Source organism: Sorex araneus, chromosome X (assembly GCF_027595985.1).
Source record: "Sorex araneus isolate mSorAra2 chromosome X, mSorAra2.pri, whole genome shotgun sequence".
Lineage (NCBI taxonomy): Eukaryota > Metazoa > Chordata > Mammalia > Eulipotyphla > Soricidae > Sorex > Sorex araneus.
Window position 1 is genome coordinate 359,632,983 of NC_073313.1, and position 14,286 is coordinate 359,647,268.

The following is a 14,286-nucleotide window of genomic DNA, read 5'->3' on the forward strand; positions in this document are numbered from 1 at the left end:
GCCCTCCCTTGTGGGATCACTGGGAGGGGCTATCCCGGACCTGCGAAAGTTTCTCCTGGCGAGGACCAGGAGGGCTTGAAGGCCAAACCGTTCAGCATTGTGTTGCTGCACCAGACATTGTGAGTGGGGCTGGGCCTTGTGTGAGCGCCCGGCTGCCCTTAGCTCCTGTCCTCCTCTCTCGCACCCCGGTCACCTACAGGACTGTGTGGAGTCCAGGGCCTCAGCCCTCATGCCTCGGCCCCAACCCAGGCCCCAGCCGCCCTGCCACCCTTGCTGTTGCTTGACTAAATTCTTGAGCTGCCTGCCCTCTGGTGCCTGGAGTTTCCTGGGTTTGGTTGTGTTTTTATTTATTTTTATTTTTTTATTTTTTTTTTGCTTTTTGGGTCACACCCAGCAATGCTCAGGGGTTACTCTTGGCTTTGCACTCAGGAATTACTCCTGGCAGTGCTTGGGGGACCATATGGGATGCCGGGGATCGAACCTGGGTCGGCCGCGTGCAAGGCAAACACCCTACCCGCTGTGCTATCACTCCAGCCCCTTGGTTGTGTTTTTAATTCATGGCGGGGGGGGTATTTTCAGGACAGGAGGGGGGCACACCCAGTGGTGCTCAGGGCTTACTCCTGGCTCTGTGGTCAGGGATCACTCCCGGGAGACTTGTGAGACCGTATGAGGTGCCAGGGATCAAACCCAAGTCACCTCTTACAAGGCAAGCGCCCCACCCACTGGACTATCCCCCAGCTCGAGGCTTGTCTCTTACCCTCCCAGCGCCCTCCACACCAAACATGCTATTTGTGACTCCCCAAGGCAGTGCTCTCACTGAGGGCCACCAAACTCCAACTTCGGGGTTCACCCACTAGTGGGTAAGCTACCTTTTTGTTTGATTGGTTGGTTTGTTTTGGGTTTGGGGATCCTCTCCCAGCAGTGCTCAGGGGACTGCATGGTGGCACCCTGGACCTCTGCTGTCCCTGACCACAGTGCTTACTTAAACGCCTATCCAAGGAGGCAGGCTGGCCGCATGCAGGCAGAACTGGGCCATTGTCACCAAGGGCAGCCAGGCGCGTCCTGCCTCTGGGCCTGGCCACCCCTGTGAGGGGGACTCAGAGTTGGCCCTCTGTGCTGCAGTGGACAGCGTGGCAGTGGAGGAACAGGAGCGTGAGCGGCGGCGGCAGGTGGTGGAGAAGTTCCAGAAGGCTCCATTTGAGGAGATTGCGGCCCACTGTGGGGCCCGGGTGAGTGGGGTGGCGCTGGGTGGGAGGGCCACACCATACCTGGGACAGGGAAGGAGTGAGTTCCTAGGAGCTCGTGACACCCCCAGAAATCAGGGTTTCAGTTCCATCCCAGAGAACTCCCTTCTCTCCATGTGCACCCATCAGCCGCAAGTCATGAGATGTAGGAACGACCCAGGCACTCCCCAGACCCTTCCTTATCATCTGAGTGGGGAACTCTGGCCCATAGCTGGTGTCAGGACAGTTAAAAAAAAAAAAAAAGCTAGAGAGAGTCAGAACCCTCAGTGCAAGTACCCGGGATGGGGGGAGGGGGTGTCAGGGTGCCTTCCCTTTGTTCATTTCATTCTCGGCCACTGCCAAGTGATCAGGGAAGAAGCCAGGGCCAAGGGAGGGAGTGAGGGTTGACGGCTGCCAGCCAGGCAGGGGGAGTGCCATGTCCCCCTCAAGGGGCTGTTTCCTGACATCTCTGATGTGCCTTCTCTCTTAGAAGCAATGAGTAAACACCCAAAATCTCATAAAAACGGTTCCTACCTTATCTTACTGTTTTCTTGTCCCTTAACAAGCATGCCCTTTCTTTCCTAGTACTTTGGATATTATGTTAAGTCTAGTTCTTATATGCACAAAACATGTAAGTCAATGGGAGGGTTTAGTTCTTATATGCACATACATGTAAGTCGATGGGAGGGTTTTCTGGGCCTTTATTGTCCGCGCCTTTTGTCCCATGTGGAGGCAGCTGCAGCTGTTGAATGGTCCTACTTCCAGGCCCACTTACTGCACTGCGCCCGCGGGCCGAGCAGGCGTGGGAGGAAGCTGGAAGTATCTTTCCTAACACATCCATTTGCACCACTTCTCCACTGGAGTTCAGGAAAGCGCTGGAACCAGCCAGACCTCCTGAGCCCATGTGCAGCCAGCCCTGCTCTCCCCATAGCTCAGTGAACTGCTGCTGGCATGCCCTGGCATCCTGGCCTCTCTGCTGTCCCGTCACTGGGATCATCTGCCTGACCCCATTAGGGAAGTAACAGAAACCGCTCCCACGGTTCCCTTCCTGAGGCTGTCCCTGGCCCAGTGTCCTAGACAGGTGGGTAGAGCTGCCGAATCCTCCGCTCATGGTCTCTCTCTTTGTGTGTAGGCGTCACTGCTGCAGAGCAAACTCAACCAGATCTTTGAAATCACCATCCGGTAAGTAGCTATCCCTCCTCGTGTAACTGCACAGCCCGAGTGCTCCTTTCACAGTGGGCGGGGCCTCCTCTAAGTGGGCGTGTTCTTACGTCAGTGGGCGGGGACTTTCTCACAGTGGCATGTCCTGACCGGATGGGCGGGGCTTCTCAAAGTGGGTGTGTCCCTTTCTGGTGGGCGGGGCCTTCTCCCAGTGCATAAGCCGTTCTTTATTTCCTAGGCGGCAGCATAGCCAGAGAAATTGCACACTTCCCGTGCCATGTGACTGGCCCCAGTTTGATCCCGGATACCCCATATGGTCCCCAAGTCCCACTAGGAGTTATCCCTGAGCACAGAGCCAGGAATAAACTTACTTGAGCACTGCTGGGTATGGCCCCAAAAACCAAAAACCGAAAAAAAAGCAGGGACTAGAGAGATAGTCCACTGAGTTGGGAGTTTGCCTCACACACGACTGACCTCGATTCGATTCCCGGTACCCCACTAGGTTCCCCGAGTTCCGTCAGGAGTGTGCCCTGAGCACAAATTGAGGAGTAAACCCTGAGCAGTGCTAGGTTCTAGAACCCACTTGAAACTCAGGAATCACGGAGGAACCAAGTCTCTGGCCTCTGGTTCAAAGAGGAAACCCCCTGCACCAGAGTGGGACCCCAGAACCTCTGCCTGATGCATGCTCCTCTTCTCCCTGCCCAGGCCCCCTCCGAGCCCTTCAGGAACCATCACCGCCGCCTATGGCCAGCCTCAGAACCACTCCATCCCCGTGTATGAGATGAAGTTCCCTGATCTCTGTGTGTACTGAATTCCGGGAGACCAGCACCTCTCAGGGGCTCGCCACCCAAATGCCATGGAACCCCGACTGTCGTCTTGGAACATAAGTACACAGGGCGTCACACCTCCCGGGCTGGACCAGAAGCACTCTGCACCCTCCTGCTGCTTTCCTGTCACCCTCGAGAGATATCGGCCACTTACCCCTGGGGCCCAGCAAGCATCTCACCTGCACCTCTGTCTCCTCCCTTATGTCAGCAGGGACCGAGAATCGCGGGGATCTCGGAGAGAGACTGAGGTGCCTGCTTGCTGTGGCGAGTCACCCTCTTTCCTGGGGTGACCTGGCGGGGGCGGGCAGAGCTGCTCTTGGCCCAGGAGGGGACGAGGTAGAGACACCGTGGGACAGAGGAGACGACCTTGGAAGAACTGCAAGAAAGATGGCTGCTCCCTACCCAGAGCCCTCCTCCTTCCCCCCTCTAGGGCCAGAGGTCCCCACGTCTTTGGGGTCTTTGCCCTTTTCAGCCCCTCCTGCCAGGACTCTCTTTGTGCTTCCTTCAGTCACTTGTTAGTGCTGAGCCTGTAGGAGGGGACGTGGTAGCAGTGGCCGGGAGAGACTGCAGGGGCAGAGAGGGTGAAGTGGAGGGGCGGGGTGGCTGTGAGGACCTGCGAGCGACAGGCTGAAGGTGACCGTGGCCTTTGCTCCACTCCTGTGTGTCTCTCCTGGAATTTTGTCCGAGTTGCATTCTTTCTCCTGGATGTCTTTCTTCCTGAGGATCCCAAAGTGTTTCTACAGCCCCTGCGTCCAGGGAAGGCAGCACGGGAGGAGGAAGTGCAGGGGTGGCTCAGCAGCTGGGGCAGGAGTCACCGACTCCCAGGTGACACCTTTTAGACTCCAGCTCCTCCCCTGCGGCCTCTTCCTCGCTCTTGGATATCTAGTGGGCTTTCTGGTTTGGTTTGTTTTGATTTGGTTGGCGGGCCACATCAACAGAGTTGGGAATGGGGAGCCACTTCCGGTGATGTCAGGGAACCATGTGGGGTGCCTGGGCTCGAACCTGGACCTGCCACAGACAGAGCATGTTCTGGAGCACTGAGCCATCTCGCTGCCCCTTTAGTCCCGCGCCCTTTGGTCATTCTGGACCGGGAGAAAGGCAGGACAGAGCCATCGTTGCAGGCGCTCCCCCCACCCCACCCGGAGGGCTGTGACTGTGTTGTGCACTGGGGGGCAGGACAGGAGCAGAGAAGGTGCTTCTGCTCCCTTCCCTATCTCCCCAGGGGGCCTTTGTGCCTCTAAGGGATTCCAGGCCCCAGACTGAAAATAGCCCTTTTCTTCTCTTACAGCCAAGCTTCTCACAGCTTCCCTGGGCTGATACAATTCCCCTAAGATGTGAACAGTCAAATGATACCGCTCTAGAGAATTTCCCCTTGAAAACCTGATTTGCTTGACCAAAGGAATTTTGGGAATACCGTCCCTGGGCTATGTGGTGTGGGGTCAGGATCGGCTGTTGCTGCTAAGAGTGCAGGCTTCCCCGACCCCCTTGAGTCACTCCCCCGCCTCCCCCCTTGTATGTGTTCTAACTGCCCAGGGACATGTCACCCAGTGGATTGATGGGACAGGTTTTGCAGCCCTGGAGAACTGTGATGAGGGAATTTCCCAGCACTGGCACGGATAGGAGAGGTGCTCACTGGACCTCCTTGAGGCTCCCGGCCGGTCTTTGCCTGGGGGGACCCTGGCTCGCAGGAAGCCTGTGTGATGCCTTAGAGGCAGTTTGTCCCCACCTCCCATGGCTTTTGGCTTCTCCTCAATCCAAACTCTCAAGCATGAACTTACATTTCTCATGTCACTCTCTCTTTAACAAGCCATGGTTAAAAATAGGGACTGGAGAGGTAGCACAGCAGGTAGGAGTGTGTGCCTTGAACGTGACCACCCTGGGTTTGATCCTCAGCATCCTATATGGTCCCCCAAACTCCGCCAGGAGTAATTCCTTAGTGCAGAGACAGAAATAACCCTGAGCACTGCTGGGTGTGGCCCCAAAGCCAATAAGCAAATAAATAAAAGTTAATAACTTGAAACCAACGTGAAGGCAAATGGCCTTTGGAAGAAACTTCAAAGACAATCTAAATCTCAGATTCTAGTTTCATCCCTTCTCACCAGATCCTTCCCCTTGCTCTCCTGCCGGCTCCCACAGAAACCATGTTTTATTCTGACACCCCCTGGGCAGCAGGACCCTCCCCCATAGCCACTTGCTGCCTTTCAGGGCCCTGGGACAGGTGGCGGTGGGGAATGGTCTTGGCACCACTTGCTAGAGGCAGCACTAGAACCCTCACATCCATTTCACCGTGGCCCTGGTCCCCACCCCGGGGAAAATAATGACAAAAATGTGTGACTCCCCCTTTGTCGTACACTTAAGCTCTTTCCTCTGGTTCTGTCTGATGCCTCTTTCCTCTGGTTCCGTCTGATGCCGCAGCCTCTCCCATCGCTGGGCTGCCTTGGGAGGACTGGCCAGTCATTGTCCTGGGTGCCTTCGTCTCAGTTTCCCTTTAGGCTTATAATTCCAGGGCATCAGCCCAGCGGACGTGGAGTAGGACCAGGATTCTGGCCAAACACACTTGGGCAAGTTTCGAAAGCCTCAGCAAGTGTAAGGGGAGTGTTTCCGTGGCCAGAAAGTACGATGCGGCCTAAGCAATCTCCTCCCCAGGAGAGGCTGAGATTGTGGGTGTCCAGGCCTCAGCCCAGGAGAACATTTCCTGTCTCCAAGCCCCCCAGGGCCTGGCAGTGCCCATGACCTTTTCGTCCCCTTCTCTGTGACCTTGGGGTATCAAGGCCCTCTAAGTCAGCTTGTCCCCAGGCCCCCGGGGCAGCCCTGTATGCACAAGGAAAGGCTGGAGAGAGGGTTGCACGCCGTCTGGGAGAGTTGCAGTTCGGGTTGGCTCAGCTGCTCGAGTCATGGACAGGCAAAAGGTCCACAAGAAACGCCGCATGGCCCCAGACACCCCTTCTCTTCTGGCTGTGGAGTCCCCACTGCCCTATGCCTGTCCCCTGACCCTTTCTGAAAAGGAGAAATACGTGATTTCTCGAAATAAGTGACTTCTGATTCCTCACCAGAAGTACAACCCACACCGGTAGAAGAAGAATTAGAAAAGCCTGTGTCATGCCTCCGCCTCAGACTCTCAAGGGTCTGAGCAACAGGGAGAGTGCTCCTGGGGCATCTGCAGCACGGGGAGAAGTCTGAAGGGGTCGGGGCTGCTGTTTTTCCCCTAAACTGGCCTAAGAGCCAGATCGGCCCTGCAGGGCCTCCCCTGGCTGCAGGCCAGGCCTCGAGGCTTTTCTGGGCCCCCAGAGGAACCTTCCAGTTGCTATTCCCCGTCCCCATGTCTGCCTGGAGCCTCGGGAGCAGCTCTAAGAAGTGAGGCCCCTTCGCCTGGTCACCCTTGGAGGCCAAGCCTGAGCTGCTGGTCTGAGTGGCTTGTCAACGCAGACCTCCCCTGCCTCTCTGGACCCTGCAGGGAGTTGCCGAAACAAGACGTCTCCCTGCCATCACGCGGGGACACATATGGACAGTGCGAGCCCTTTCATCCCAGGAACCCGAGAATCTCATAAACATTCCCCTTATCCCAAACCCTCCCAAGGCCTAATGGCTGAAGGGTGGCCACGGTGGGGTGTGGGCAGCTGGAAGTGGGAGGCTCTGGGGCTGGAAGGCCCCGTGCCAGGCCTCCACTGACCTAAGAACCAGATCAGCCCTGCCGGACCTTCCCTGGCTGCGGGCCGGGCCTCTGGGTTTCTCCGGGCCCCCCACCCAGAGAAACCTTCCAGTTGTCGATGACCAGGTCTTCTCTCGTTCAGGGCCCTGAGCCACCTTCCCTCTTGGAGCGCCTCCCCCGTAACTTGATTCAGGCCACACAGGAATCAAGTTGCAAATTTCAAACACTGGAATGTTTCTGCATCCCTTGGGCCTTTGCCACCGGGGCAAGAGTATGTGTGCCCTGGTGGGCACGTAGTTCCTCGTGACGTAGCCAATAGATGATGTATTTATACTTGAGTGCAGAATTAGTGCCTGGGGCAGTTTTCTGGATTTGAACTTATTGACTCAAAATTAGTCATTTTAAAGAAGGGGGGAAGGGGCGGGGGTGTGGGGAGTCTATGAAGAAAGACTCTTAGCAAGATCATTCTTAGGACTGTTAGTTGTGATTTCCCCATGAGCCTTCATGATGCCCTTTTCAAATAAATGTTAATGATGTCACCCCATGGTTGTCGATTTGATTTCTTTAAAGTAAAATGGTTTTTAGAGATGCCAACAGAATCTGAAAATACCACCATTAACGGCTGACATTTAGCCACCCCCACCCGCCATTACTTCACTTGCCACAGAAGGAAGGTGGTTGGGAATGACTGCGCCTGGGCTATAAACACGGGCCCACGACTCCCAGCATGGGAGCGTCTCAGGTGGGAAGGCTCGGGCAGTTCCATCAGAGAACCTAGACCCACGTCACCAGGACTCTCACCAGGACTACCAGGCTAATTCCTGTTGAGTGTTGAACTTCCTGAACATCTAAATGTGTGTGGGGTTGGGGGATGGGGGGTGGTCTATGCATAAGTGGCCACAGAGAGTTGGCAGCGGGTCTGTGAGTGTGTGGAGAAGGGATGTGGCTGCCAAGCCGTAATTCAAGCATTGCAGCGACACCTCCATGGGGCCAGATCAAAGACACCTTCCGGGGTGGCTGGAGCGACAGCACAGCGGGTAGGGCGTTTGATTTGCACGTGGCAGACCCGGGTTCGATTCCCAGCATCCCATATGGTCCCCTGAGCACCGCCAGGAGTGATTCCTGAGTGCAGAGCCAGGAGTAACCCCTGTGCATCGCCAGGTGTGACCTAACAAGGAAAAATAAAGACACTTTCCGGGAGTCTCGGACGCCAAGCCCAGGGGGCGGCCAGAGCGCAGGCAGAAGCCCTGCAGTGGGCAGCGGGGCTGCAAGAAGCCGCAGCTGCACACCCCGCTGTTGGAAAGAAGGCAAAAGAGGGAGGGGAGTGGGTGACACGTGGGGGAGGCAGCGGCCAAGGCGAAGCTGGGGGTGCGGGGGGGGGAGGCGGCGAAACGGACCCACAGGCCACTCCGGAGTGATGAGATGCATGTCTTTATTGTCCCTGCTGCCAGGAGGGTGTGCGGGGGGAGGGGTGCTGGCGGGCCTCGTGGCCCGGTGGGGGGGCGCCTCACTGGCCCTTCTTGTGCGCGTTCTTGATGATGGCGTTCCTGAACAGCGTCACCAGGGGCGTCTGGCTCTTCTCGGACGACATGAAGCCGCCGTAGCGCTTGTCCTTGGGCGGGCTGCCCCAGCGGAAGTGCTCCATCTTGTAGGGCGTCCCGTCCTTCTTGGCGGCCGCGGGGGCCAGCAGGCCGGGCTCCAGGCCGTCGGGGCCGTCGAGGGCGGGCTCGGGCGCGGCGGCCGCCAGGTCCCTCCGGAACTCGCCGGGGAAGGCCTCGGCCGAGTCGTCCTCGGCGCCGTTGGGGTAGACCTTCACGGGGCGCCGCTTCTTGCCCACCGGCTTGCCCCAGCGGAAGTGCTCCATGGAGTAGGAGCGCTTGCCCGGCCGCGGGCCCCCCAGCGCCGCCGCCCACGCCGCCGCCGCCGCCGCCGCGTCCTCATCGGCCCCCGCGGGCAGCGGCTCCTCCGCCGCGCGCCTCGCGCCCGCGCCGCTGCCGTTCCGGTGGCCGAAGCGCTCCCAGCGGAAGTGGCCCATGACGTACTTCCGGGCGTCCTCGGCCAGCGGCTGCTCGTCGCCGTTGCCCGGGAACACGGGCGTCTCGGCCGTCAGAGCGGCCTGGCAGGCGCGGAGGCAGGCCTGCGGGGGGGAAAGGCACCACGTCGGGCCGCGCCCCCACCCCGGGCCTCTCCAGATTGCCCCCCACCCCGCCCGCCGCGGGGCGCCTCAGGCTGCGTCCGCCCCCTGCTGCCCACCACGTGGGAGACTTGCCGGGCTCCCCCACACGCACCCCAGGACAGCAAATGCCCCCATCCTCGTTGTACACACTGAGCTCCTGTCTGGGGAGGATCTGCGGGTTGCAAGCGCCTTCCCCTGGGTACTTAGCTCTTGACGCTTTTGCAGGCGAGGCCTTATAAGCGCCTGTGTACCTGCCGGGTGGCAGGTGTTGGCTTTTGCTGGAAACTGACCGATAAGAATGGTTCAGTAGAGTCTGGGCGGGGCTTTCGACTCCAGTGCAGGGGGAAGTGGGACTCAAGAGTTACGAGGGTGTATGCTTTGCAGGCAGGTTCCATCCCTGGCACCTCATGGTTCCTGAGCACCACCAGAGAGGGCCCTGAGCACCACAGATGGGATCCTAAATCTCACACACACGTACACACTCTGCAGACCTACAGTGGCCCTGTGGCATCATGTCCCTGCACCATCATGTCCCTGCACCTCTGTGAGCCTTCCCCGTCCCGTCTGCCCCTTCCCCTGCTGTAGGGTCAAGTCTTCTGATCTCTCTCTGCTGCTGCTCCTTTCCCTTCTCTGGCTTCCTTCCCTGTCACCTCCTCCTGACTGGAAGGAGAGGAGTCAGGGTTGTTTCCACTGCAGGGGTGGCGGGGGCCTAGGTCTGTGCTGACAGTGCCCAGACACTCCCCTGTGGCACTCATCACCCAGGACTTGGGGAAAGCCCCTTTGACTGCAACACTCCTCAGGAGAGGCTGCTCGGGAGGGAGCTGCACTCCAGTGGCTGGACTCTGTCTGAACACACAGTTTCCCAGGTTCTTAGTTTCTATGTTGCATTCAAGGATAGAAAATGAGCACAGGGGCTGGAGCAATAGCACAGCGGGTAGGGCGTTTGCCTTGCACGCGGCTGACCCGAGTTCGATTCCCAGCATCCCATATGGCCCCCTGAGCACCGCCAGGAGTAATTCCTGAGTGCAAAGCCAGGAGGTAACCCCTGTGCATTGCTGGGTGTGACCCAAAAAGCAAAAAAAAAAAAAAAGAATGAGCACAGTGCTTGGCTGCCAAGAAAGCCTCTCTGTCCACCTGCATGCAGCCACACAACTGACACGCAGGAAGCAGTGGTGATGTCTGAACCCAGGAACATCACTGACACCAGCATTGTGTCTTAGTCCTTGGATTGGACACACACACACACACACACACACATACACACACACACACACCAATGGTGATTTAAGGAGCGCTTCCCTTTGCATGCTCTGGAAGCCTGCAGTAGGTCAGTATTGGAGGATTATGGGACCTGGGATCTCCCATCTTTCCTTAGAAATGATTTGTGATCCTACTTAGCTGGCTCTGTAACTGGTAGAAGATGGCAAGTGACAATAGCCAGAGACCTGAGAGCACTTAAACAGGAATCCTTTGGGACTGGGGACATGGTTCAGGGCTGGAGCACATGACCCACATCGGCCCTAGGTTGGGTCCCCCACCCCACAGAATAATAAAGTAAAAGAAGGGGCTGGAGAGATAGCGCAGCGGGTAGGGTGTTTGCCTTGCACGCAGCCGACCCGGGTTCAAATCCCAGCATCCCATATGGTCCCCTGAGCACGGCCAGGGGTAATTCCTGAGTGCAAAGCCAGGAGTGACCCCTGTGCATCGCCAGGTGTGACCCAAAAAGCAAAAAAAATAAAGTAAAAGAAAAATACTTGACAGGATAATGGGGGTTGTGAAATATTGGAAATGTAGGCTCCCTGGAGGGGCAGTGCAGTTATTAACATGGTTATTATTTTAATAGTATCTATTATTTTAAATATTTTAATATTTAGTTAAGTGGAGCAGGGGCTTCATCCAAGAAAACAGGGCAGAAAGTTCAGAGAATCAAAGTGTGGGTGAGCGCTGTCTCCCTGAACTGGCTCCCCTCCCTCCTCAGTTCAGCTTTGGCTTAGCCCGAGAGGCCTGCTTCTACCAAACGGCTGGAAAAGAATTGCATTTCCCTATGCACCCTGTGGCAGCCCCCAAGCCCCTGGGACCCTCCGTGGCCCACGTACCAGCAGGTCACTTTCCGTGGTGAGGTCCTGGCACCGGCCACTCTCCAGGCACCAGCCATGCACTTCCACGGAGGCGTGCAGCAGCAAGACCAGCAGCAGGGCCCCCGGGTGGCCACGACACTGTCTCGGCATCTTCTAGGCAGGCGGAGGCTCTGCAGAAGGCAAACAAGATTGGGGGGGACCCCTGTAGGAGCAGAACAATGTTGGCCACTCACCAGGAAGGGCCTGGAGCCAATAGTAACAAGGCTCACTGGTGGCGCCCAGGGCTCTTTGAGGACAGAAGCCAGTCCGGGTGACGGTTGATGTTGGTGTCCACGGAGGGAGACGGGGGAGTGGGACCTGGGTGACCTCCTCGCAAGTTTTCCATTATCTCCCGTTAAAGGCAGACAGCCCCTCACAAAGGCAGTTGGGGCTGGAAGCCGTTTTAGGGATCATTTGTTCCCATCCTTATCCTAGAGGAGGGGAAACTGAGTCCCTGTGAATGGCAAAGGGCTGTGGTCAGGAGCCACCGAGTAACCGGGGAGAGACACAATTATGCTCAGTGAGGTCTGTTCTCCACCAGGATACAGTCCTCGCTCGGAAAGCGCTTCCTGCGGGTTTATAGACAAAGCCCCTGGCCAGCCCAGCCAACCCCACTGAGGCCATCACGGTTTCCCTGCGGACCTTCTGGGAGATTCCCTCTGAAAGCAGATTCTGTCCTGTTCCTTCCCCAGGGGCTCCTCTCCCCATCACATGACCTCTTCTCTGAGAGGGCTGGATGTGCAGTCACTATGCGGGCCTAAAGGAAGGAGGGGGGACACCTGTACACAGGAGGTCAGGCCCCCCCCCGGGGGGCATGTGCTGGACTGCAGTGGTCAGGAGCAGTGGGGAGGGGAGGCCCCTGCGCCAAGGCCCTCAGCGCTCTGCCCCGCCTCTCCCCTTTCTCAGCTCTGGCTCCCTTAAAATGACGCCAGTCCGGACACCAGCTCAGCTCCAACCCAGCACTCATTGTGGATCTCAGAAGATCGTCTCAAACCTGCTGGTAGGAAGAAATCTAAGTCGCTGAGAAAAGCAATTCACATGCAGGTGGATGAGAGATTGTCCTAACAGACATTCCCTATTTTTAAAAAATAGTTTGCCCAAAGGAATCCCTTAGACGCAGAGACGTCTGCCAAGTCCTTTTGATTTATTTTTTCAAGTCCTTTTTATAGGGAAGACTTTGGAAGTGAAATATCTGCCCGGTGCTCACTTTCTACTCCAAAAAGTCACTTCCTTCTTTCCGCCCCGCCCCACACCTTTTGTCCTGAGCTGCCGGCTAGAAACTTCCAAGAGGTTGCGGGTGCGCCTGAGAGTATGCACAGCCGCCGTTAGATGGCGCTGGCGGCCAGCGCGCCGGTGCGTCCGCGTCTCCCGCGGATGGCGCTGCTCAGGTGGTCTTGGATGCTGCAGTTCGAATATGAAGCCTGAACGTGGTGGACCAGTAAATTTAGATGAAAATTCTGAGGCTACACAGCCCAGGTGGTTCAGAAAAATTGCCCAGATTTACAAGAGCAGAAACCGCGAACCAGTATAAAACGGAGAAACAAAAACATCCTGGTCTGATCGTCCCGAGGGGAGCGAATTTGCCAAAAGCAACTCCTTTTCTTCTGGCTTATGTGTATTTTCTAATTTTCTGGTACCTGCATCTTTTTCTTTTCCTTTGGCAACAAAGTGAAGACAGAAAGAACTGTGTTCCTTGTGAGTGACAAGAGAGTCATAATCCAATCATCAAAAGTCTGGGAGAACGTGACTAGAAATGCACGCCTTGTCCATCTGGACGCTGACTTTATAACGGGGTTACACCCATTATCATTTCCCAGGTGAACCCCTGGGGACATCCTGCTACTCTCCCATCATACACTAGGCTTGCCTGTCTGTAAAATTTTGTTCTCACACCAGGTTGCACCAGTATCAAACATTAAAACAAAAGTGGCAAAGGCATTCTCAGTCATTAAATATCTATTATTCTTTTTTGCATTGGGGGATCGCTTGGGGTACCATGAGTTGCCAGGGATTGAGCCCAGGCCTGCCAGGGACTGAGCGTTTTCTCCTGGACCTAAGAGATGCTGACCTGTCCCTCTGCTCCATAACCCTTGCTTGATTTTAACTACAGCCTCCCACTCCCGTCTCTCGCTTGGCCCCTGTGGGTGCCAGGCCCCCCTATAAACACCAGAAATTGAGGGGTGCGACTGTTCTGAAGACTCCCCCTGAGTCCTTCACGGAAAACCCCCCCATCACGGGGCCTCCGTCAACTCAGCGGCGCTTGGGTCGTGGACGGTTGGGGCGGCGGGCGGGCTGGGTGGTTCAGAACCGCGGACAGCTCCCGGCCCTCCTCCTCCCTTTAACTGGGTCCGGGGGCCAGAGGACCCACAGACCCGTCTGTGCACCGAGGCGGGCTGCGGAAGCGAAGGTACAGGGCTCACAAGCTTCCCAAAACTCTGAAATGCAAGGAACGGATTGCAACTTCCAGCCTTTTCCCCGCTGCCGCCGTCCCCAGCGTTAATTTGCGCTGGAGCCGAAGGTATCCTGAAAGAAATGACACCCGCCCAGGAAATCGGGAGAAAGAACGCGGGGAGCAGAGACCCGACTCCCTCCCCCGAAACCTGCCCGGAGAGCGGGAAGAAGAGTCTTAGGGATCCTGCAGCCTCCCAGCCTCTTTTTCCACCGCGGACCACCCATTGCCCCTCTACGCCCCCCACGGAGTTCCCGGGAGCCTGCTCCAAGCCCTGCAAGACGCCCCCCGCCCCAGCCATCGGCCCCCACGCAGCTCCCCGCGGCCCCCGCATGCTGCGCTCGCTCTGGGCAGAAAGTTTCGGAAACTCTGGACCGAACCCGGGAGCCCAGGGCCAGAGTCAGGCCCTTACCTGTAGGGGCGACGCTCCGGGCGGGCGCGTGTCTCCAGCCCCTGCTCCCCCGCCTGGCCAGAGGTGGCTCCCGGGGTCCTTTTATACCCGCCTGGCAGGCGGGCGGGGCGCTTCCCGGCGGCGCAACCGGCGCGCAGGGGAGGAGGGGGGCCGTGGGGCGCGGGGACGCGGGAGGGGGGTTTCTAGGTAGAGCTCAGCGCGAGGACACCGGAGCCCGGAAGGGGTCGGGGCCACCGTGGCCGCGGGCCGGGAATTAACACGGCGCTGCCGAG

The 14,286-nt window shown here is 57.5% G+C and overlaps 2 protein-coding genes across 2 annotated transcripts in view; one reads left to right on the forward strand and one right to left on the reverse strand.

The window, feature by feature from the left end:
- EFR3B (EFR3 homolog B) overlaps positions 1-7,287 on the forward strand; it is an 83,116-nt gene extending 75,829 nt beyond the window's left edge. The window contains exons 21-23 of the mRNA XM_055120063.1: positions 1,123-1,229; positions 2,356-2,405; positions 3,090-7,287. Coding sequence (XP_054976038.1) covers positions 1,123-1,229; positions 2,356-2,405; positions 3,090-3,195 — 263 coding nt within the window. The 3' untranslated portion in view covers positions 3,196-7,287. The remainder of the gene's footprint in view (positions 1-1,122; positions 1,230-2,355; positions 2,406-3,089) is intronic.
- Positions 7,288-8,275: 988 nt separating this feature from the next.
- On the reverse strand, positions 8,276-14,066 carry POMC (proopiomelanocortin). The gene is made up of 3 exons (XM_055122249.1): positions 14,015-14,066; positions 11,133-11,284; positions 8,276-8,997 (listed from the first exon to the last, which is right to left on the reverse strand). Exons 2-3 carry the CDS (start codon positions 11,262-11,264, stop codon positions 8,368-8,370), a joined length of 762 nt encoding a protein of 253 aa, XP_054978224.1. The 5' UTR covers positions 11,265-11,284; positions 14,015-14,066; the 3' UTR covers positions 8,276-8,367.
- Positions 14,067-14,286: the final 220 nt, after the last annotated feature.